General features: G+C 39.6%; 1 protein-coding gene across 1 annotated transcript in view; it reads right to left on the bottom strand.

Moving 5' to 3' along the window:
- Positions 1-802: 802 nt before the first annotated feature.
- The window catches only part of LOC115430147 (mitogen-activated protein kinase 10-like), a 27,689-nt gene continuing 3,414 nt past the window's right edge, over positions 803-25,077 (bottom strand). Inside the window, exons 2-6 of the mRNA XM_030150045.1 lie at positions 22,945-23,111; positions 17,278-17,304; positions 12,414-12,477; positions 7,981-8,058; positions 803-1,061 (exon numbers count right to left, since the gene is read on the bottom strand). Coding sequence (XP_030005905.1) covers positions 919-1,061; positions 7,981-8,058; positions 12,414-12,477; positions 17,278-17,304; positions 22,945-23,111 — 479 coding nt within the window. The 3' untranslated portion in view covers positions 803-918. The remainder of the gene's footprint in view (positions 1,062-7,980; positions 8,059-12,413; positions 12,478-17,277; positions 17,305-22,944; positions 23,112-25,077) is intronic.

Below are 25,077 nucleotides of genomic sequence, written 5' to 3'. Positions count from 1 at the left end.
GGTCTGTCTGGACCTGGTGTGGTCTGTCTGGACCTGGTGGAGTCTGTGTGGACCTGGTGTGGTCTGTGTGGACCTGATGTGGTCTGTGTGGACCTGGTGTGGTCTGTCTGGACCTGGTGTGGTCTGTGTAGATCTGGTGTGGTCTGTGTGGACCTGGTGTGGACCTGGTGTGGTCTGTCTGGACCTGGTGTGGTCTGTGTAGACCTGGTGTGGTCTGTGTGGACCTGGTGTGGACCTGGTGTGGTCTGTGTGGACCTGGTATGGTCTGTTTAGTCCGTTTCTGCCTTAACTCCATGTTGTCTACGTTCTGACCAAAACCATGCAGCGTACACGTGACGTCATTGCGTATACACAACGAAGGCAGAATCGTTAAGCAGAATCAAGAAGCAGAATCAATAAGCAGACAGGCAAACGATTCCAAGGAATCGAGCTACTGGGATCCGGTTCTCAAAAAGAACCACTTCTCGATTCCCATCCCTTGCAAAATGGCCGCCCACCTTGCCACAATGATTGGAGCTTAAATGCTTTTGTAAGGAGTTGGGAGACCAGCAGCCAGCCAATACGCACTTTACAGGAGATGCAAGTCCAAGCATTTGGTCGTTTTTGTTGGGATGCCATATACAGGATACGTGGGGTAATAGAAGCAAAGCAACTAGAGGATCATTAACATATATGTCAGCTCAATTATTTCAGCTTAAATACCACTGCTGTTTTGAATGACAATGCACAGGCTTTTTGATTTCATCATTTCAGATTCGGTGTGTTTCCATAACTTACATTTTTTTTAATTTTAACATATCGATTTTGATCTTTTCTCTTTTTTTTCCTTTTTTTTTTTTTTTTTTTAAGTACGTTCGCTCGGTCGTTCTTGGTTCTTCACCTTCGGAAGAACATAGGGTTGCGCAGGCAGGCGGCTAGTCACCTGCAACACCCAAGGGGTCCTGCAGAGGTCTCCAGGCTGCTGTCAGTGTCTGAGGCCAGGGTCTGGTCGGTGGACATGGAGGAGATGTCGTTGATGGAGGAGGAAGGAGGGAGGCTCTCGCTGCTGTTCACGGCTGCACCTGTGCTACGGGAATAAACAGCAGCAGGAGGTTACAACGTAAAAAGAGTCAAAAGAGTGAAAGCAGCAGCAGAAATACAGGCAGGAAGGACATCTATTTGGAAAACTGCACAGTGGGGGGAAATATTAGCTGAAAGACGTCAACAATGTCACAGTCACGGTGCGTCTAGAACAGGGCTCTCAAACTCCTGTTCTTTCAGGTTCCACATTCAGTCCCATTTGATCTGCAGTGGACCCAACCAGTAACATAATACAATAATAACCTATAAATAATGACAACTGCAGATTTTGTTTTAGTGCAAAAACCCCCCATTAAATTATGAAAATACTTGCTTTTATAAACTATCCAAACAAAAAAGATGTGAATAACCTGAAAAAACTGAAATTTCTTCATAAAAATCAGTGTAATTTTCTCAGTCTTCTTCCTCCACTTCTCATTAGTCCATGTGCATTCTGGATCAGATCTCCAAAGACACTAAACACTGAGGAACAGGAAGAAAAGAGTTCAAACTGGACTGAATTTAATACAGACATTTCAGGTTGGACACATTTTATTGGTACAGGAGAGTTTGGAAATGGAAAGAGTTTCACAATTTAATGTGATTTTTTGCACTAAAACAAAGACAAACATTTGCAGTTGTCATTATTTACAGACATAATGTCATATTATTTTCTCATCAAACCCAGTAGTAAATCTGCAGTCCTTCTTCTGTGTGGGTTCTTCTGCTGTTCTTATTGGACTGTAGATCAGATTGGTCTGGATGTGGAACCCACACTAAAATGAGTTCCACAGCCTGGACTGTGGAATTTAGACACTTTGGAAATTCATCCCAGGGGTGGGACTGGAACCTTTGGGGGGACGCATTTGGCCCCAGGACGCATGTTTGAGAACCCTGTTCTAGAATGAGACAGAGGCAGTTAATGTTTAGTCCCACTGGGTTTCATAGACAGAGTGAGAAAGGCTGCAGTGTTTCAGCGATCAATAAGGATCTCAATCATTTCCACGCCAGCGTGAAGCTATTTGCCAATTCCCTGCACACAATTTTCTCCTATTAGTTATTTTATTTAACCCATTAATATCCAAACATCCACCTTTAACCTAAACCATCCACTGATCTAAACTGTTAAATACCTGTTGATCTGCTAATCCTATCAATCCATGTCAATAATTGGTGTAAAATGCAGTTTGTCATCTTTTCATGGTCATCAGATATGACCATATTTGGACGTTCAGAGGCTCCGAAGTTACCATGGAAACACCATCATCTTCTCCAACATTGATTCTCCAGTCAAACCCATGGAGTTGGATCAATGACAGTGGATGGACACACTGGGTTTATGTTCAATTAATGACAGATTTGACTGCAAAAGTCACTTCTTTCTGTTTCTGATATAATAACCCTTGAATTCATTCTGAGCTTTTATGAACACATACATGATCAGCAAATTAAATATAGAAAAATACCTGTTTTTTACTGAAGAAATGCAAAATAAAGAGGATAATATTACAATAAACAGTGATAACCACATAAGAGAGGGTAACTGTGGAGGAAAATTCATTTGCGAACTGCCCCAAAAGTAGCCCTGGGTCTTTATGGGTTAATGTCATTACTGTAGACCAGAACAGGGTTGGTATGAATGTATTTGTGACATTTACAACAGCATCAGCTGTGGTGCTGTGAGTCTAGTGCAAGTACATTCAATTAAACAAGAAAAGCACTCAGAGAGCGCAGACAGATCAGTGTCCTCCCCCGATCACCACCAAAATTTAACCACTTCTTCTTTGTGCCAGTATCAACATTTCCTGAAAATTTCATGAAAATCCGTCCATAACTTTTTGAGTTATCTTGCACACAGACAGACAGACAGACAGACAAACAAACAAACATGCATGCGCACACAGCTAAGTGATCACTATACCTAGGTATAAAGGCTGGTTCAGAGTAGAATTTCCATTCTTGAATCAAAGTCCACGTGTTTAAAATTTGACAGGAACCATGTCAATAAAGATTTGGATGTTTGTCTCTTTTAACCTATAAAGACCCAGTGCTACTTTAGTGTCAGTTCCAAAATTAATTTTTCTCTCTATTTAACCTTTAAGTGATTTATCACCATTTATAATTGGGAGTGTAAGAAAATATCAGTTCTGCAATATATCGTGATATTTCATTTCACAACACTGTATAAAAAGTACTGTATCAATATTTTTAAGTATTTTTTCAAATGCAGATATTGTGGAGGTTTATTTTTGTTTTTTTTCTTTTTGTTTATATTTTATTTATTATTATTTAACACTCTTATTAAATAATGTTAGTTCCTTTGTTGGTATCGCACTTAAACTGGAATGTCTGGAAAACAGAATTTCAGTTTGAACACAGTTGGAACATTTGGTGATAGAACATTAGATCCTGTTGGGATCAAATACAAATGTGTTTAGTATTTGTGCAGATTTCTGCTGGAATTTAATTCTTCAAGGAAATAATCATTTAAAAAAAAGAAACAAACAAAAAATTGCCTTTTTAACAGTATCATGATATATCGTGATATATCGTATCGTAATCCTAGTATTATGATTTATATCGTATCGCCAGTTTCTTTCCAGTACACAGCCCTATTTTTTATAATATTATCCTCTGTATTTAGTGGGGTTTTTTGTGTAAATGAGGTATTTTCCTATATTTAATCTGTTGATTATGTTGATGTTCATTAAAGCTCAGAGTAAATTCAAAGGTTATTAAATCAGAAACAGAAAAAAATGAAGAAAAAGTGACATTTTCAGTCAAATCTGTCATTAATTGAACATAAACCCAGTGTGTTCATCCACTGTGAATCAATATTGTAAAAGATGACAGCGTTTCCATGGTAACTACGGAGCCTCTGAACATCCAAATGGGTCATATCTGATGACCATGAAAAGATGAAGAACTGTATTTGACAGCAGTTATTGACATGTATTGGTAGAATTAGTGGATCAGCAGGTATTAAACAGTTCAGATCTGTAGATGCTTTTGGTTGACGGCAGATGTTTGGGTCTTTATGGGTTAAAGTGAACAATGGCTGCACACGCTACGAACAGTCTAGTTACGTTCAATCCATGCTTTCATTACAGGCTTAGACAGAGGAGCTGAAAACAGCACTTCATTAGATAAGAGCAGATAGGGCTGCTTTGCCAGTACTGCAGGAAACTACCGCTTTTCCCCAGTCCAAGTAGTCTAATGCACATGTGCGGTGACGCAGGCCAATCATAAATCAGCGCTTTGTGTCTGGTCCTGTGGGAGCTAATTGCTTAATGGAGAGTGGTGAGCACTTTGGCTAACAAAACAGGATGAATGGCTGCTTCAGTTCCGTCAGTTTTTGTATTTATAGGTTTAATTAAATGACATCCAAAAGTCACCGTGCAGGAGGTGTATAGTAACTGTACAACTCCAGCCTGCATATGGTTGCATTACATTATGAATTAATTAGAAAGACTCAATCAATGAAGACAAAGTGGATGGTACTCTAAATGCTCAGAGTAAATGATGCCAATGTAAACAGTTCAAATGCTAAACATTTACTTTTATATATACTGTATATATGAGGTGTACATTCACAACCATGCACCTAACCTTACACATATCCCGTTCTGCCTGTATTTATCCTTATATCTGTACTAGACAGTTCGCTTAGTTCAGTCTCAACTGAATTCACAGTTGGATGAATTAAATCTGCCCCCCCCCCCCCCCCCCCCCAAAAAAAACCCCCAAAAAAACAGAGCAGCTGAAGTGATTATCATTGTTCCTGTAATAGTGAAAATAAAGATCTATTCTATTCTATTCTATTCTATTCTATTCTATTCTATTCTATTCTATCAAGTTGTATTGTATTGTATTGTATTGTAGTCTATTCTACTCTAAATGAACTGATGTAGATGACTGCGATCCAAAAGGTCCAGTTGTGTTGATGCTAAAGTTTCTTCCTGACAGGACCATCATGTGGACCATCCTGGACCATCATGTGTCCTCAGATCTGGACCATCATGTGTCCTCAGCTGTGGACCATCATGTGAACCATCATGGACCATCATGTGTCCTCAGCTGTGGACCATCATGTGAACCATCATGGACCATCATGTGGACCATCATGTGTCCTCAGCTGTGGACCATCATGTGGACCATCCTGGACCATCATGTGTCCTCAGATCTGGACCATCATGTGTCCTCAGCTGTGGACCATCATGTGAACCATCATGGACCATCATGTGGACCATCATGTGTCCTCAGCTGTGGACCATCATGTGGACCATCCTGGACCATCATGTGTCCTCAGATCTGGACCATCATGTGTCCTCAGCTGTGGACCATCATGTGAACCATCATGGACCATCATGTGGACCATCATGTGTCCTCAGCTGTGGACCATCATGTGGACCATCCTGGACCATCATGTGTCCTCAGATCTGGACCATCATATGTCCTCAGCTGTGGACCATCATGTGAACCATCATGGACCATCATGTGGACCATCATGTGTCCTCAGCTGTGGACCATCATGTGGACCATCCTGGACCATCATGTGTCCTCAGCTCCTGTCTTTACTGCTGCACTAAACCACTGTGGTCCGTCTGGAGCTCCTGCGCTGCGTCTGCTCCACTCAGCATCCACACCACACCAGGCCATCAGCTCCATCTGCTTAATTACTAGTGGGCAGCGAAAAAAGACTGAACACGCAAGAGAATTTACAGAACTGTCGTCGCTTATTGGGTTCAGTTAAATCCATGAACTCATCTTTGGCACATGTTGGATGCAGACTGACTTACATTTAGCTTTTATATATTTATTGTATATTTTATGCTTTTATGTTTTCTACAAACACCTAGACCTGGGTAACTATATTCTGTTCTATCATGTACTATTGATTGAATGACACTAAAGCTGAGTGTGAGTCTGATCTGTGGTCTTAGATGCTGCTGTCTCTGCAATATTTGACTCACAATTTAGTTCATTTTTATTGTTTTTTTGTCTTTTATTATTTTAGAATGATAAATGCTTCCCTTTCCATGTTTGATGATAGTGGAGGTGGTAGAGCCCGGTCATGGAGCTCCATTGGAACATGTCTCTATACTGCCACACTGTGGACAACCTGCAGAACTGCACCTTTCCTCTGATGGACCCCAGTGAACCAAACCTTAAGCCAGGGGTGTCGAACTCATGTCAGCTCAGGGGCCACATTCAGCCCAGTATGATCTACGGTCAAGTAATAACAACAGAAACGTTGTCTCTGTTTTAGAGTGGAAAAAAGCAAAATCACATGATGAAAATGTTTATATCTACAAATTATCCTTTAAAAGCGACCTCAAAATATAACTCAGATCCTTTATTGTCAGTATATAGTACTTTTTTTTTTTTTTTTTTACCACACACTGAAATTCAACCTCTGCTTTTAACCCATTTCTAGAACATGCAGGAACACAACATACACTGCAAACCAGGAGCAGCTATAGCAGGCACCCGGGGAGCAGATGGGCGGGTTGAGTGCCTTGCTCAAGGGCACATCAGCCAACATAAGAAAAATTATTAGAAAGATAATTATAATTAATTAATTACCAAGGTTCTAATAGTTTTGGATTTTTCATTATAGTTCAGTTTTATTTCGTTTTGACTTTTTTTTTCTCTAATTCAGTTCGTTTTAATTCGTTTTTAGAGCAGGTTTGATAGTTTATATGAGTTTTCTTTTTTTTTCTCTAAATGCTTAGTTTTAGTTTAGTTGTAGTTTAGTTTTAGTTGTAGTTCAGCTGTAGTTCAGTTGTAGTTCAGTTGTAGTTTAGTTGTAGTTCAGTTGTAGTTCAGTGGTCTCTTTTCTCTTCTTCTCTGTGCTCCTATTCAAATCAATCCCAGACAGGACTCTGCTGCTTTAGTCTCCATGTTTCCAGGTAGAGTGGGGACCAGAAGACGACTGGAAACCACAAGTGAACACAAGTGACGGAGCAAAAAGTGTCGTATGGAGACAGCACAGAAAACTGAGAGACAAAGAAATCCATTTACTATCAGTCCGACATTGACAAAGATGAAAACGAAGGGAATTTTATCCATAATTTTTATCTGTTTTAGTTAGTTTTGTAAACACACAATACAGTTTCAGTTAGTTATGTTTTTTCTTTTAATTATAGTTCTTTTTTATTTCAGTTAACGAAAATGTTTTTCAATTCTAGTTTTCGTCATTTTGTTAGTTTCCGTTAACAATAATAACCTTGTTAATAATAAGAAAGTTATAAGAAAAATAAGTGCAATTTTAACAGTATTCTGCCTCAGTTTCTCATTTACACATGTGTATTACAACTTACAGATCACAGTAAATCTACAAATACACAAAACGTTTAGGAAAAGGCAGAATATTGATAAAATTGCACATTTTTTGTGATAGGATACTTAGATGTTTAAAACAAAGATGTGATTTTTACTTTTTTACACTAAAACAAAGACTATTTTGGAGTGGTCATTATTTCTAGGTTGTTATGATAGTGTTTTACTGATCCTTTTGGTGATTGTTAATATGTTCAGTGTGATTTTTACATTTCATATCTTCATCCCACGGGCCAGATTGGAACCATTAGCGGGCCGGTTTTGGCCCACAGGTCTTATGTTTGACACCCCTGCCTTAGGCCACGATATGCTCGTACATATACACATAAAAGTACACAAACATGTTACTTATCATATTGTAATCAGAGGTTTAGCATTAACATATACCACAGTGCAGTCAAACATTCACTGGGCACAAAAAGACGACATTTACAACAACAGTATAAAAAAAGCAGATGCAGGAGACGGAGACACATGGTCAACAGCACAATGGGTTTGTCTATTTACAAGGGGAAGGAACTCCAGTAAGGTTATAGTAAATTCACTTACAGAGCGATTAGGGTTATGCACTGAGAGTACCTGAAGGTGAAGGCTGTCCCTTCACTACGCCATTCTTCGTTCTCTCCTCAAAGTTCATCACCTCTTTATAGATTAATTCTGAAAAAGATCAAAGCAGGAAAAGAGAGATGAAAAACAGTCATTTATCCATCTGACCGTCCAAGATAATCTGTCTGAAATTGACTCATTATTTTATAAACATTCACCCATAAAGACCCAAACAGACACTGACGAACAAAACCATCTACACATCTATCTAAACAGTTTAGATACACTCAACAAAAATATAAACGCACCACTTTTGTTTTTGCTCCCATTTTTCATGAGCTGAACTCAAAGATCTAAAACTTTTTCTGTGTACACACAAGGTTTATTTCTCTCAAATATTGTTCACAAATCTGTCTAAATTTGTGTTAGTGAACACTTGTTCTTTGCTGAGATAATCCATCCACCTCACAGCTGTGGCAGATCAAGATGCTGATTAGACAGCAGGATTTTTGCACAGGTGTGCCTTAGGCTGGCCACAATAAAAGGCCACTCCAAAATATGCAGTTTTATCACACAGCACAATACCACAGATGTCACAAGTTTTGAGGGAATATGCACTGGTCATGCTGACTTCAGGAACCTCCACCAGAGCTTCTGCCTGTGAATTGAATGTTCATTTCTCTACCATAAGCCATCTCCAAAGCTGTTTCAGAGAATTCATGAAGAAGACTGTGCGAGGAAAATGGTGGTCACACCAAATACTGACTGGTTTTCTGACCCCCCTGGACCACCCAATACAGTAAAAGTGCACATTTTAGAGTGGCCTTTTATTGTGGCCAGCCTAAATCACACCTGTGCAATAATCCTGCTGTCTAATCAGCATCTGGATCTTCCACACCTGTGAGGTGGATGGATTATCTCAGCAAAGAAGAAGTGTTCACTAACATAAATTAAGACAGATTTGTGAACAATATTTGAGAGAAATAGGCCTTTTGTGTACATAGAAAACGTTTTAGATCTTTGAGTTCAGCTCATGAAAAATGGGAGCAAAAACAAAAGTGGTGCATTTATATTTTTGTTCAGTGTAGAAAGAACGATAGAACGATAGAACGATAGATAGAACGATAGAACGATAGAACGATAGATAGAACGATAGATAGAACGATAGATAGAACGATAGAACGATAGATAGAACGATAGATAGAACGATAGATAGAACGATAGAACGATAGAACGATAGATAGATAGATAGATAGATAGATAGATAGATAGATAGATAGATAGATAGATAGATAGATAGATAGATAGATAGATAGATAGATAGATAGATAGATAGATAGGCTTTGTTACAGACTCATGGTCCACATTAAAAAGCAAACTGATATTTGCTAGTATTATTGTAGTATTACAAACAGATAAATACAAACACAATAAAAACACAATAGAACCTCTATACTTTCCAGAGGCAGTGGTACCAGTTTTTCCAGAACACAGATGTGTAGCACACAGAACTATATGCAAGAATTGTCAGCAATAAAATTACAGTATTTTCTGAATGTTTCAGGCGACACATAAATGTAAACATCAGATTTCTCTGTTTCATACCTGTTGATCCATTAATCCTGTCAATACATGTAAATAACACTTGTCTACGAGTAAAATGCTTCCAGAAGAAAAGTTGTGAAATTTTACCACGTGTGAGTCACTGATAAAGAAAAATCCAGTCAAAAATACTGGCTGGCAGATACAGTCTTGGATCACGATGTGAAATTTGAGAATTAACAAAAGAATGGGTTTGACTCAGACGCAGTATTTGTCTGAGTTACCAGATGTCTAGTAGTTTTCATTTACGTTCCTCCAGGTGGTTGTTTTGGACTGTTCCTCGACTTCTGACAGACTTTGGAAAAACAGCATTTTCCTACCGTGCACCATCTTCAAAAAACTGTCAAACTACACACATTCATTTCTATTAATGATTTTAAAAGTATCATGGAGAAGGCAGTGAAGGAGGAACGTCACTGTTGGTGCCATTGTGGTTGAATAGTTCATTCATTCATTCATTTTCTGAACCTGCTTTATCCTCACTAGGGTCACAGGGGCGGAGCCTATCCCAGCCCCTTATGGGCGAAGGCGCGGTTCATGCTGGACATGTGACCAGTTCATCGCAGACTGAACATATAGAGACAAACACACTGTCACAGTCACACCTATGGGGGATTTAGATGAACCTATCAGAGCATGTGTTTGGATGGTGGGAGGAGCCAGAGGACCAGAGAGAACCCACGCAGACACAGAAAGGTCCCACCCCGTGGACTAAAGGTCCCACCCCATGGACTAAAGGTCCCACCCCCATGGACTAAAGGTCCCACCCTATGGACTAAAGGTCCCACCCCCATGGACTAAAGGTCCCACCCTATGGACTAAAGGTCCCACCCCCATGGACTAAAGGTCCCACCCCATGGACTAAAGGTCCCACCCCCATGGACTAAAGGTCCTACCCTATGGACTAAAGGTCCCACCCTATGGACTAAAGGTCCCACCTCATGGACTAAAGGTCCCACCCTATGGACTAAAGGTCCCACCCTATGGACTAAAGGTCCCATCCCATGGACTAAAGGTCCCACCCCATGGACTAAAGGTCCCACCCCCATGGACTAAAGGTCCCACCCTATGGACTAAAGGTCCCACCCCCATGGACTAAAGGTCCCACCCTATGGACTAAAGGTCCCACCCTATGGACTAAAGGTCCCACCTCATGGACTAAAGGTCCCACCCTATGGACTAAAGGTCCCACCCTATGGACTAAAGGTCCCATCCCATGGACTAAAGGTCCCACCTCATGGACTAAAGGTCCCACCCTATGGACTAAAGGCCCCACCCCCATGGACTAAAGGTCCCACCCTATGGACTAAAGGTCCCACCCCCATGGACTAAAGGTCCCACCCTATGGACTAAAGGTCCCACCCCGTGGACTAAAGGTCCCACCCTGTGGACTAAAGGTCCCACCCTATGGACTAAAGGTCCCACCCCATGGACTAAAGGTCCCACCCCCATGGACTAAAGGCCCCACCCCAATGGACTAAAGGACCCACCACTGTGAACTAAAGGCCCCACCCCATGGACTAAAGGTCCCATCCCTGTGGACTGCTGTTGGAAAGGGCTCTATGCTCCGCCCCACTACTTCCTGAACTGAAGGCAGCTCCTTTACTTCCTGTTTCTCATTCCTGGACTCACTGGTTAATCCAGGTGTGTCTGCTGCTTCTTGTTGGGACTGCTGTGGTCATTCACACCTGGATTAACCAGTGTGTCCAATAATGAAAAACAGGAGGTAAAGGAGCTGCCTTGAGCTCAGGAAGTGGTGGGGCGGAGCATAAGCCCATTGAACCCAGGACCTTCTGTCTGAGGCACCAGGTCTGACCGCTGCAGCACCGTGTGGGCCTGCTTGAATGGTTGTTGTTGTGTTTTGGTGTTGGTTGTGTCTCATGTGTGTGTTTTCTGTAGTTTGGACTCTGTATGGCTGCTACCTGGGCCAGGTCTGCCTTGTAAAAGAGATTCCTAATCTCAGTATCTAATCTGTCTATCCTAAACTCAGTATCTAATCTGTCTATCCTAATCTCAGTATCTAATCTGTCTATCCTAAACTCAGTATCTAATCTGTCTATCCTAATCTCAGTATCTAATCTGTCTATCCTAATCTCAGTATCTAATTTGTCTATCCTAATCTCAGTATCTAATCTGTCTATCCTAATCTCAGTATCTAATCTGTCTATCCTAAACTCAGTATCTAATCTGTCTATCCTAAACTCAGTATCTAATCTGTCTATCCTAATCTCAGTATCTAATCTGTCTATCCTAATCTCAGTATCTAATTTGTCTATCCTAATCTCAGTATCTAATCTGTCTATCCTAATCTCAGTATCTAATCTGTCTATCCTAATCTCAGTATCTAATCTGTCTATCCTAATCTCAGTATCTAATCTGTCTATCCTAAACTCAGTATCTAATCTGTCTATCCTAAACTCAGTATCTAATCTGTCTATCCTAATCTCAGTATCTAATCTGTCTATCCTAATCTCAGTATCTAATTTGTCTATCCTAATCTCAGTATCTAATCTGTCTATCCTAATCTCAGTATCTAATCTGTCTATCCTAATCTCAGTATCTAATTTGTCTATCCTAATCTCAGTATCTAATCTGTCTATCCTAATCTCAGTATCTAATTTGTCTATCCTAATCTCAGTATCTAATCTGTCTATCCTAAACTCAGTGTAATTTTTGCATTTCACATTTTCATCCAGCGGGCCAGATTGGACCCTTTGGCGGCCCTTTTTTGGTCCGCGGGCTGGATGTTTGACAGCCCTGTATTTACAACACATAAATTCCATAAATTCTGCCCCAGATGTCCCATGTTTCTGCTGAGGACGTGCTGTTCACACTCATCTGTCAGATGAAGCAGGAAGTCTCACCTTTCCATTCATCAATGGAGTGTTCTCTCTCATCCAGCTGTTTGTCGTAGATCTGAGGTGGAGGCTGAAGGACAGACAGACAGAAGGACAGACAGACAGACACACAGACAGACAGAAGGACAGACAGACACACAGACAGACAGAAGGACAGACAGACAGACACACAGACAGACAGACACACAGACAGACAGACAGACACACAGACAGACAGAAGGACAGACACACAGAAGGACAGACACACAGACAGACAGACACACAGACAGACAGACACACAGACAGACACACAGACAGACACACAGACACACACACACACAGACAGACAGACACACACACACACAGACAGACAGACACACAGACAGACAGACACACAGACAGACAGACAGACACACAGACACACACACACACAGACAGACAGACACACACACACACAGACAGACAGACACACAGACAGACAGACACACAGACAGAAGGACAGACACACAGACAGAAGGACAGACAGACACACAGACAGAAGGACAGACAGACACACAGACACACAGACAGACAGACACACAGACAGACAGACACACAGACAGAAGGACAGACAGACACACAGACACACAGACACACAGACACACAGACACACACACACACACACACACAGACACACAGACAGACAGACAGGCAGAGACAGTTATTACTATCAGATGAAATTCCACTCTGTCTCACATACAGCAGACCCTTATATTTAGCAGAAGTCTAGAATCCAAACATGATGCATCAGTTTGTGCAAACTCAAAGTGGTTCCAAACTAACAGAGGCATGTAGCAGGAAAAAAGGCAGGACATGAAAAAACAGCTGTATGTCAGCAGACTGTGGAGCTTCCAGTGTGTGTGTCAAAGCAGGCCAGTGTTTGTTTTCTGCTGTGGTGAGGGCTGATGAACGCACTGAACATCAGACAGGCTAAATGTGCTAAGTGACTTAACAACCAATGAGATAGCAACATATCTGCCCAGTTTTCCTGCTTCACAGGAACATGTACGTTCTGGCATCCAGTCAAGTGTTCTTATCGCTCAAAGTGACGGTGCTCTACTCTGACACCCTAACCCCCCCCCCCCCCCCAGGTGACTGAGCTGCAGCAGGACATGTTCACCACACTTCAACACTGTCAGTCCATACGCACACTACAAACCCCATGTGTAGAACAGCTGGGACCTTCTGAACTGCCACCAACAGGAGGATCTGTTTGTTGTTTTGAACCTTTATCCAATGGAAATACATACCAAAAAAAAAGATTTCCACCAATAAACTTAACTGTATTTTGATGTTTGCAACACACAAGAAATAATTTAGGACAGAAACAAAATAAGACATGTTTGTCCCTTTATTGGGCAAGTGACTATTTTTGGTAATTTCCACATACATTACAAGACAGTGATAGCAGTATTTACAGTGAGGACAGGTCCAATGTGGTCTCCGGGGTCTGTCAGGTCCAATGTGGTCTCCGGGGTCTGTCAGGTCCAATGTGGTCTCCTGGGTCTGTCAGGTCCAATGTGGTCTCCGGGGTCTGTCAGGTCCAATGTGGTCTCCGGGGTCTGTCAGGTCCAATGTGGTCTCCAGGGCCTGTCAGGTCCAATGTGGTCTCCTGGGTCTGTCAGGTCCAATGTGGTCTCCGGGGTCTGTCAGGTCCAATGTGGTCTCCGGGGTCTGTCAGGTCCAATGTGGTCTCCAGGGTCTGTCAGGTCCAATGTGGTCTCTGGGGTCTGTCAGGTCCAATGTGGTCTCTGGGGTCTGTCAGGTCCACCTCTAATGGAACTGATGTGAGGACTGATGTTCAAAGGGGTCATGTGGATGTGGACAGGGGTCTGGACCAGCACACATGGGGGTCTAATGTTCTAAAATACATGCTCCTTTCACCGCACATGTGGTTTTCTTGTATTTTTTATATTTACTTCTTAGATTTATTTATTTTTTTGCCACTTATGGGTAAGGAACCAAATATGGTAACTTCATTAACCTTGATTTTTTACATGACAATAAAAAAAATGTAAACATTTCACAAAAGTAATAAAGTAATTACCTCCACCAAGGAGGTTATGTTTTCATCAGGGTTTGTTTGTTTGTCTGTCTGTCTGTGTGCAAGATAACTCAGAAAGTTCTGGACAGATTTGGATGAAATCTTTCAGTAAATGTTGATCCTGGCACAAGGAACAAATGATTAAATTTTGGTGGTGATGGGGGGGAGGGCTTGGCAGAGGTCTGCGCTCTCCGAGTGCTTTTCTAGTTTTATGTAATTTTAATTAATTGTATATCATTACCTCTACCAGAACGTATTGTGATCACTTTGCTTTGTTAGTTAGTTAGTTTCTTTGTTAGCAATATAACTCAAAATGTTATGGACAGATTTTCATGAAATTTTCAGTGAATGTTGATACTGGCACAAGGAACAGCTGATTCAGTTTTGGTGGGGGTGCTGATCTGCCCTGGCGGAGGCCTGTGCTCTCCGAGTGCTTCTCTAGTTATTTTATTTTTTTATGGAATGTCCTTTGCAGTGGACAGCATTTTTATCTATTTATTTTTTTAAAGTACAGCTGTGAAACCCTTGTCCCCACCTTACATGTGTTGAAGTTTTACATATATATATATATATATATATATATATATATATATATATATATATATATATATATATATATATATATATATATAATGTATATATGTGTGTGTGTGTATATACACAAACATACTTCTTGGATTTTTTTTCCCTTCCTTACAGATAAGTAACCAAATATGGTAACTTACTTCATTAAACCTTGATTTTCTACATAGTAAAACATTTAGAAAAATTTCACAAAAGTGCCTAGATCAGCCCCCCCCCCCCGAATCACCACCAAAATTTATTCATTTGTTCCTTGTGCCAGTGTCAACATTTACTGAAAATTTCATCTAAATCCATCCAGAACTTTTTGAGTTATCTTGCAGACAGACAGACAGAACAGACAGTCAGTCAGACAGACACAGACAGTCAGTCAGTCAGTCAGTCAGACACACAGTCAGACACACAGACAGTCAGTCAGACAGACAGACACACACACACACACACACACACACAGTCAGACAGACAGACAGACACACACACACAGTCAGTCAGACACACAGACAGACACACACACACACACACACACACACAGACAGTCAGTCAGACAGACAGACACACACACACACACACACACAGTCAGTCAGACACACAGACAGACACACACACACACACACACACACACACACAGACAGTCAGACAGACACACACACACAGTCAGTCAGACACACAGACAGACACACACACACACACACACACACACACAGACAGTCAGTCAGACAGACAGACACACACACACACACACACACACACACAGTCAGACAGACAGACACAGACACACACACACACAGACACACAGACAGTCAGACAGACAGACACACACACACACACACACACAGACAGACAGACAGTCAGTCAGACAGACAGACACACACACACACACAGTCAGTCAGACACACAGACAGACACACACACACACACACACACACAGACAGTCAGTCAGACAGACACACACACACACACACACACACACAGTCAGACAGACAGACAGACACACACACACACACACACAGACACACAGACAGTCAGTCAGACAGACAGACACACACACACACACACACACAGTCAGTCAGACACACAGACAGACACACACACACACACACACACACACACACACACAGACAGTCAGTCAGACAGACACACACACACACACACACAGTCAGACAGACAGACAGACACACACACACACACAGTCAGACAGACAGACAGACACACACACACACACACACAGACACACAGACAGTCAGTCAGACAGACAGACAGGTCCCCTCCTTGGCAGAGGTCATCCAGTCTAGTTCTTCCTCCACTCACACACTAAGGCTGAACTCCTGACTTTCAGAGTGTTTCTGTGACTGAACTGTGAAGGATTAAAGACAGTGGGAGCATGAACGACTGTCAGACAAGTGGATTTTTATTCCTATTATTATTTTTTTCATTTGTTTTGTTTGCTTTTGTACTATCTTATTTTTGCTCTGTCCTTATGCATGTACATTTTTTTCTTGCACTTTATTCTGTTGCTGCCATGACTGTTGAATTCCCCCACTGTGGGATCAGGAAAGTCCAGTCGAATCGAATCTTCTCTACTATAATGTAATCTAATTTAATTTACTTTACTCTAATGTAATGTAATGTAATCTACTCTAACGTAATCTAATCTAATCCAGTGTAATCTACTCTAATGTAATGTAATATAATCTGATCTACTCTAATCTAATCTAATGTAATATAATCTACTCTAATCTAATCTTTAGTCCACACGGCGGACCTGCATCAGTCCTGGTCTGAGGGGGTCCACACAGCGGACCTGCATCAGTCCTGGTCTGAGGGGGTCCACACGGCGGACCTGCATCAGTCCTGGTCTGAGGGGGTCCACACGGCGGACCTGCATCAGTCCTGGTCTGAGGGGGTCCACACGGCGGACCTGCATCAGTCCTGGTCTGAGGGGGTCCACACGGCGGACCTGCATCAGTCCTGGTCTGAGGGGGTCCACACGGCGGACCGTCAGTGTGAACACAGACCGGATCAGAGACCCAGATGAAGAACTGGTGTATTTAGTTTTGGAGGGAAACGTCCCAGCTTTTCTGTCCGTGGGGTTTGTGATGTAGTGGTTTGTACGCAGTCGGACGATGCTTATCCGACTGGTGGCTTCTGTGCTCTGCTTCTACAGCCTTCAGGAATGAAGGGCCGACAGAAACATTCTTCCTTGAATGTAGGGCGGTTGTTATTTACCATGGATATTTGGATGAGATCCCTGGCCTTCATCAGCATGAGGTGACATTAGAGAAGGGGAAAACAGCAGAAAATGGGTTGAAATGCCGTTCACAGCCATATGACAACATGCCACATCAACGCTAACAATCATGTCATCAGTAAAAACCATCACCAAAAATCAATAGCTAAACAACTTAGATAAACAAACAGCAATCAAACCTGACAAAAGAATTTATAAAAACAAATATTCAAATATGAATTGCTATGGTAGGGTGTGCACTGATTTCTGCAAGAACAAGCAGTATCTTTAACTTATCAAGCTGCACATGGCTTTTTGTTCCCAATCTCACTGTCACCTCACACTAATGAGGCTCGGCTGAACAGATTAGCCAAATCACCCAAAAACACTACCGCTCTTACAGGACACAAGTGAGCAATGCAGCCATGTGTACTCTGTGTAGACAGGAGACTGAGTGGCAACACCTCGTCTTTTGAAGCTGTTTTATGTCAATGCAGAATATAAAGAATGACAAGATAAGTGAATGAAAAAAAAAAGGAAATGAGATGTGAACCAAATACCTAAGACACAAGCATAAAGTCATGGACCAGCACTTACTTTTCTATTTTAACCCATAAAGACCCAGTGTTACTGTTGTGGCAATTCCCAAATGAATTCTTCTCTCTATTTAACCATTCTTAAGGAACTTATCTCCATTTATTATAATATTATCCTCTGTATTTGGTATTTTTCAGTGAAAATCATAAATTTTCTACATTTCATTTACTGATCCTCTAGATCAGCGGTGTCAGACTCCTGTTAGTTCAGTTCCACATTCAGCTAAATCTGATCTGCAGTGGGCCGGACCAGTCAAATAAGAACAGAAGAATATAGAAATAAGGTCAACTCCAAACTTTTCTCTATGTTTTATGGTGAAAAAAGTAAAATTACATTATGAAAAGGTTTACATCTATAAACTATCCTTTCAAACAATGTGAATAACGTGAACAAACTGAAAAAAAAATGTAATTTGAACACTATTCTGCTTTAGTTTCTCATTTCCACATGTACATTAGAACTTACAGATCACAGTGGAGCTACAAACACACAGAACATTTCATAACAGGTGGAATATTATTAAAATTGCATTTCTCTTAAGACATTCCAGGTTGTTCATATTTGTTCAGGTTATTCACATTTTTTTGCAAAATTATACATTGTTTTAGTGTAAATACATGAAAATATTTACAAAGAGAAAAATTTGGAGTTGTGAGTATTTATAGGTTATTGTGAGATTGAATTGGTCTGAATGTGGAACCAGAACTAAAAGGATTGTTCATTTCTTCAGTGTAAGTTTTGCATTTCACACATTCATCCCAGGGCCGGACTGGACCCTTTGGTGGGCCGGATTTGGCCCCCGGGCCACATGTTTGACACCTGTGGTCTAGATCACAGTTGTCAAATCCAGCCCACCAAAGGGTCCAGTCCGGCCCACCAAAGGGTCCAGTCCGGCCCTGGGATGAATTTGTGAAATGCAAAAATTCCACTAAGATATGAACAGTCCTTTTAGTTCAGGTTCCACATTCAGACCAGTTCAGTCTGCAGTGGGCAGGACCAGTCAAATACTGTCAGAATAACAGAGAAATAATGACGACTGCAAATGGTTCTCTGTTTTAGTGTAAAAAAAAAAGTAGCATTACATGAAAATGTTTACATTTGTATACTATCCTTTCACAAAAAATGGGAATAATCTCAACAAATATGAACACCCTGAAATGTCTTAAATAAGTGGAATTTTAACAATATTCTTCCTGTTACTAAATGTTTTGTGTATTTGTAGATCCAGTGTCATCTGTAACTTCTAATGCAAATGATAAACTGAGGCATAACATTGTTAAAATGTTTTCACAGCAGGTTTGATCGTTTTTATTAGTTTTAATTTTTTTCTAAATGCTTAGTTTTAGTTTAGTTTTAGTTTACTTGCAGTTTAGTTGTAGTTTAGTTTTAGTTGTAGTTTAGTTTTAGTTTAGTTTTAGTTGTAGCTTAGTTGTAGTTTTAGTTTAGTTGTAGTTTAGTTGTAGTTTAGTTTTAGTTGTAGTTTAGTTTTAGTTGTAGTTCAGTTGTAGTTTTAGTTTAGTTGTAGTTTAGTTTTAGTTGTAGTTTAGTTTTAGTTGTAGTTTAGTTGTAGTTTAGTTTTAGTTTAGTTCAGTTGTAGTTTAGTTGTAGTTCAGTTGTAGTTCAGTTGTAGTTTTAGTTTAGTTGTAGTTTAGTTGTAGTTTAGTTTTAGTTGTAGTTCAGTTGTAGTTTAGTTGTAGTTCAGTTGTAGTTCAGTTGTAGTTGTAGTTTAGTTGTAGTTTAGTTTTAGTTGTAGTTCAGTTGTAGTTCAGTTGTAGTTCAGTTGTAGTTTAGTTGTAGTTCAGTTGTAGTTTAGTTGTAGTTCAGTTGTATTTCAGTTGTAGTTGTAGTTTAGTTGTAGTTTAGTTTTAGTTGTAGTTCAGTTGTAGTTTAGTTGTAGTTCAGTTGTAGTTTAGTTGTAGTTTAGTTTTAGTTGTAGTTCAGTTGTAGTTTAGTTGTAGTTCAGTTGTAGTTCAGTTGTAGTTCAGTTGTAGTTTAGTTCAGTTGTAGTTCAGTTGTAGTTCAGTTGTAGTTTTAGTTTAGTTGTAGTTTAGTTGTAGTTTAGTTTTAGTTGTAGTTCAGTTGTAGTTTAGTTGTAGTTCAGTTGTAGTTCAGTTGTAGTTGTAGTTTAGTTGTAGTTTAGTTTTAGTTGTAGTTCAGTTGTAGTTCAGTTGTAGTTTAGTTGTAGTTCAGTTGTAGTTCAGTTGTAGTTGTAGTTTAGTTGTAGTTTAGTTGTAGTTGTAGTTCAGTTGTAGTTCAGTTGTAGTTTAGTTGTAGTTCAGTTGTAGTTTTAGTTTAGTTGTAGTTTAGTTTTAGTTGTAGTTTAGTTGTAGTTGTAGTTTAGTTGTAGTTTAGTTTTAGTTGTAGTTCAGTTGTAGTTTAGTTGTAGTTCAGTTGTAGTTCAGTTGTAGTTTTAGTTTAGTTGTAGTTTAGTTGTAGTTCAGTTGTAGTTTAGTTGTAGTTTAGTTTTAGTTGTAGTTTAGTTTTAGTTCAGTTGTAGTTCAGTTGTAGTTTAGTTTTAGTTCAGTTGTAGTTCAGTTGTAGTTTAGTTGTAGTTCAGTTGTAGTTTAGTTTTAGTTCGGTTGTAGTTCAGTTGTAGTTTAGTTTTAGTTCAGTTGTAGTTCAGTTGTAGTTTAGTTTTAGTTCAGTTGTAATTCAGTTGTAGTTTAGTTGTAGTTCAGTTGTAGTTTAGTTGTAGTTCAGTTATAGTTCAGTTGTAGTTTAGTTGTAGTTCAGTTGTAGTTCAGTTGTAGTTTAGTTGTAGTTCAGTTGTAGTTTAGTTTTAGTTCAGTTGTAGTTCAGTTGTAGTTTAGTTTTAGTTCAGTTGTAGTTCAGTTGTAGTTTAGTTGTAGTTCAGTTGTAGTTTAGTTTTAGTTCGGTTGTAGTTCAGTTGTAGTTTAGTTTTAGTTCAGTTGTAGTTCAGTTGTAGTTTAGTTTTAGTTCAGTTGTAATTCAGTTGTAGTTTAGTTGTAGTTCAGTTGTAGTTTAGTTTTAGTTCAGTTGTAGTTCAGTTGTAGTTTAGTTGTAGTTCAGTTGTAGTTCAGTTGTAGTTTTAGTTTAGTTGTAGTTTAGTTGTAGTTCAGTTGTAGTTTAGTTGTAGTTTAGTTTTAGTTGTAGTTTAGTTTTAGTTGTAGTTTAGTTTCAGTTGTAGTTCAGTTGTAGTTCAGTTGTAGATTAGTTGTAGTTCAGTTGTAGTTTATTTGTAGTTCAGTTGTAGTTTAGTTGTAGTTTAGTTGTAGTTCAGTTGTAGTTCAGTTGTAGTTTAGTTGTAGTTCAGTTGTAGTTCAGTTGTAGTTTAGTTGTAGTTCAGTTGTAGTTTAGTTTTAGTTCAGTTGTAGTTCAGTTGTAGTTTAGTTGTAGTTCAGTTGTAGTTCAGTTGTAGTTCAGTTGTAGTTTAGTTGTAGTTTAGTTGTAGTTCAGTTGTAGTTCAGTTGTAGTTTAGTTGTAGTTCAGTTGTAGTTCAGTTGTAGTTTAGTTGTAGTTCAGTTGTAGTTTAGTTTTAGTTCAGTTGTAGTTCAGTTGTAGTTTAGTTGTAGTTCAGTTGTAGTTTAGTTTTAGTTCAGTTGTAGTTCAGTTGTAGTTTAGTTTTAGTTCAGTTGTAGTTCAGTTGTAGTTTAGTTGTAGTTCAGTTGTAGTTTAGTTTTAGTTCAGTTGTAGTTCAGTTGTAGTTCAGTTGTAGTTCAGTTGTAGTTCAGTTGTAGTTTAGTTGTAGTTCAGTTGTAGTTTAGTTGTAGTTCAGTTGTAGTTCAGTTGTAGTTCAGTTGTAGTTTAGTTGTAGTTCAGTTGTAGTTCAGTTGTAGTTCAGTTGTAGTTTAGTTGTAGTTCAGTTGTAGTTCAGTTGTAGTTTAGTTTTAGTTTAGTTTTAGTTTAGTTGTAGTTCAGTTGTAGTTTAGTTGTAGTTCAGTTGTAGTTCAGTTGTAGTTCAGTTGTAGTTCAGTGGTCTCTTTTCTCTTCTTCTCTGTGCTCCTATTCAAATCAATCCCAGACAGGACTCTGCTGCTTTAGTCTCCATGTTTCCAGGTAGAGTGGGGACCAGAAGACGACTGGAAACCACAAGTGAACACAAGTGACGGAGCAAAAAGTGGCATACGGTGCCGCTAGCTAAAACTGCTAGAGCGAAATAAATCAATTTCGTATCAATCTGACATTGACAAAGACGAAAATGAAGGGAATTTTATCCATAATTTTTATCTGTTTTAGTTAGTTTTGTAAACACACAATACAGTTTCAGTTAGTTATGGTTTTTCTTTTAATTATAGTTCTTTTTTATTTCAGTTAACGAAAATGTTTTTCAATTCTAGTTTTCATTCGTTTTCCTTAACGTTAATAACCTTGGTTCATATTTGTTCAGGTTATTCCCATTTTGTGTGAAAGGAGAGTTTGTAAATGTCAACATTTTTATGGAATTTTGTAAAGTCCGAACAAAGGTTAAATTTCACTGTGTTTCTGTTATTGGGGTCAAATTCTGGAACAAACTGAAGGATGAAGTGAAACTGTGTCACTCACTGTTGAGTTTCAAAAAAGCTTTAAGTTGTCAAATTCTCCAGGGCTGTGAAAGTAAAATGATTTCAAAGTGACTGAAGAAAATGAATGTAGACGAATTTGTGTGAATGTTTTATCTGCTGAAACTTCAGGTGTGGAGGTGGAGTCAGGATGGAGTAGGAGAAGCAGAAATAAACCTCTGACTTCAGCTTCTGCCTTTTTCGGTTACCAGTTGTGTTCATTTTATGTTTGTTTTTTTTATATGTGTGTGTTTTTGTGCATAACTGAAATAAAATATTCATTCAGTTCCTTACATGTATTGATGGAATTATTGGATCAGAAGTTATTAAACATTTTTCATCAGTAGATGTTTTTGGGTGCCAGTGACTGTTTCTGTGGGTCTTTATGGGTTAACGGTCCCAGACTGGTTTAAAATCACTGAGACTGACTGAAAATAATCCTGAGGAACAATTATCGTCATGCTGTTAACGATGATGCAAAACAAAATGTAAACAAAGTTGACGATCAAAGACAGAAGGAAGGCTGGAGCTCTTGACAGTCACAGATCCAAGGCTCTGCCAAAGGCTTACCGCCTCCACCTCGGCTGGATCGTACCACACGTTGATGTAGGGGTGCTGTAAGGCCTCGTCCACCGATATCCGCTTAGCCGGGTCGATGATCAGCATCTTAGACAGCAGGTCTCTGGCCTGGCTAGCTGTGGTTCGGAAACAGAAACAGGAAAAGTGTCTGAGTAGGGCTGTGTGTCAGCAAGAATCTGGAGATACGATACAAGTCACAAAACTACGATCACCATACGACAGATCGCAATATATCATGATACTGTTAAAAAGGCCATTTTTGGTTTGTTTCTTTTTTTTAAATGATTATTTCCTTGAAGAATTGAATTCCATCATAAATCTGCCCAAATCCTAAACACATTTGTATTTGATCCAACAGGATCTAATGTTCTGTCACCAAATGTTCCAACTGTGTTCAAACTGAAATTGTGTTTTCCAGACATTCCAGTTTCAGATCCTGTTCAAATGTTCAGATTCTATTAGTTCACAACTAACATCAGAACAGGATTTGAGTTCAATCCCAACAAAGGAACCAACATTATTAAATAAAAGAGTGTGAAATAAGAAGAAATAAAATATACACAATAAAGAAAAACAAAAATGAACCCAAGCCATATCTGCATTTGAATAAATACCTACAAATATCCATACAGTACTTTTTAATATCGATACAGTATTGTGAAATGGAATATCGTGATATATTGCAGAACCCATATTTTCTTACAGTCCTACTTAGAAATGGGGTCATGTGATAGAAGACACAATTTACATTATAATCTTTAATAAATTAAGATGTTCTAAATGAGACAAAAAACCTAAATTGTTTGTTATTTTGCCTTTGGAAAATCGTCCTTTTTGCAGCTTCTTTTAACGCCCCCCCCCCCCCCGGATAAACTCAGCCTTTTGTCGATGCTGCTGTTCTGTCCTCCCATGATCCTCTCTGTTCCCAGCTGACCTGCTGACTGTAGAATCTACTGCAGAACCAATATTTTTGAACACCCCTATGTCTGATTGAGACCTCCATCCACTGAAATATTCTCCCTAAGGGGGATTTGAAGATACGTAAAGCGAGAGGGAACAGAGAGATAAATGTCAGGGAGTGAAGAAAAGAAGAAAGTGCAGCAGCTTGTCGGAGGAACCGTGAATGTCACAGCCCCTCCAGCATGTGTGGGTTTACACCAGGGTTACTGCTTTGACAGGGGCCAAGAAGAGGAAAAACATGACAGTAACGAGGCTGGGGGACGATGGCCGACCAGAAGCTCCAGCTGTGAGCGTGGAAATGTGCATTATTTTAGTACAAAAAAAAAAAGCATCATGTACAATATATTGTTTGTTTATTTTATTTTTTACTGCATGCTTCTTACCTACTCCATGTTCTATTTATGCACCAAACCACTGAAACAAGTTCTTAGTAATGTGAACCCTGTTTACTTACAAGGCAATTAACATGATTCTGATCATAATTGTAAATAAAGCCTCTAATGACAGGCAGTTACCAGAGAAACACATTCACATTTAAGAGATTACAATAAAAAGGAGGATGCATTTTGAATTAATGTTGAGAAAAACCGTCCCCAGAGGAAGCACTGATCTGAATTTATCTTCTGTATTTTTTATTTTTCACAATTTTGACCCGGCAAAAAATCACTTAATTTGCTAAATGTAATATATTTCCCCTGGCCTACAGTGTATTTAGTGTTGTAATACGACTTGCATTGATATGTTCTACTATTGCTTGTCTGCAACTGAGAAACTGCTGAATCTATCATTTTCTTCCATTTATTTGCTTATTAAAAATTCCAGACTCCTGCCAGCTCAATAATCTCATGTTTATCCGTGTTGCAAAAATTAGGTTTTGTCAAAATGTGAAGACTCCAACTGTGAAACACTTTGTGAGATCTGATAAATGAAAGAGCGCCGGTGCCTCTTCAGTGGAACGTTCATGTAACATCCAGCTCCATAAATGCTCTGAGCGTCCCACAGTCGCTCAGTTTCTACCCTGAAGACTCTTGTGCTTAAAGCACACACCGTCCATCTCCTACACAGACTGACCTTCACTATAAATAGCTCCTGCACCAGTAAAGGACTGGAGAAACACAAGTGAGAAGACAGGAAGACACACAGGCTGCACAGCTGATAGAGGAA

Source organism: Sphaeramia orbicularis, chromosome 12, assembly GCF_902148855.1.
Source record: "Sphaeramia orbicularis chromosome 12, fSphaOr1.1, whole genome shotgun sequence".
NCBI classification, from domain to species: Eukaryota; Metazoa; Chordata; class Actinopteri; order Kurtiformes; family Apogonidae; genus Sphaeramia; species Sphaeramia orbicularis.
This window is presented reverse-complemented; position numbering and strand designations above follow the sequence as displayed.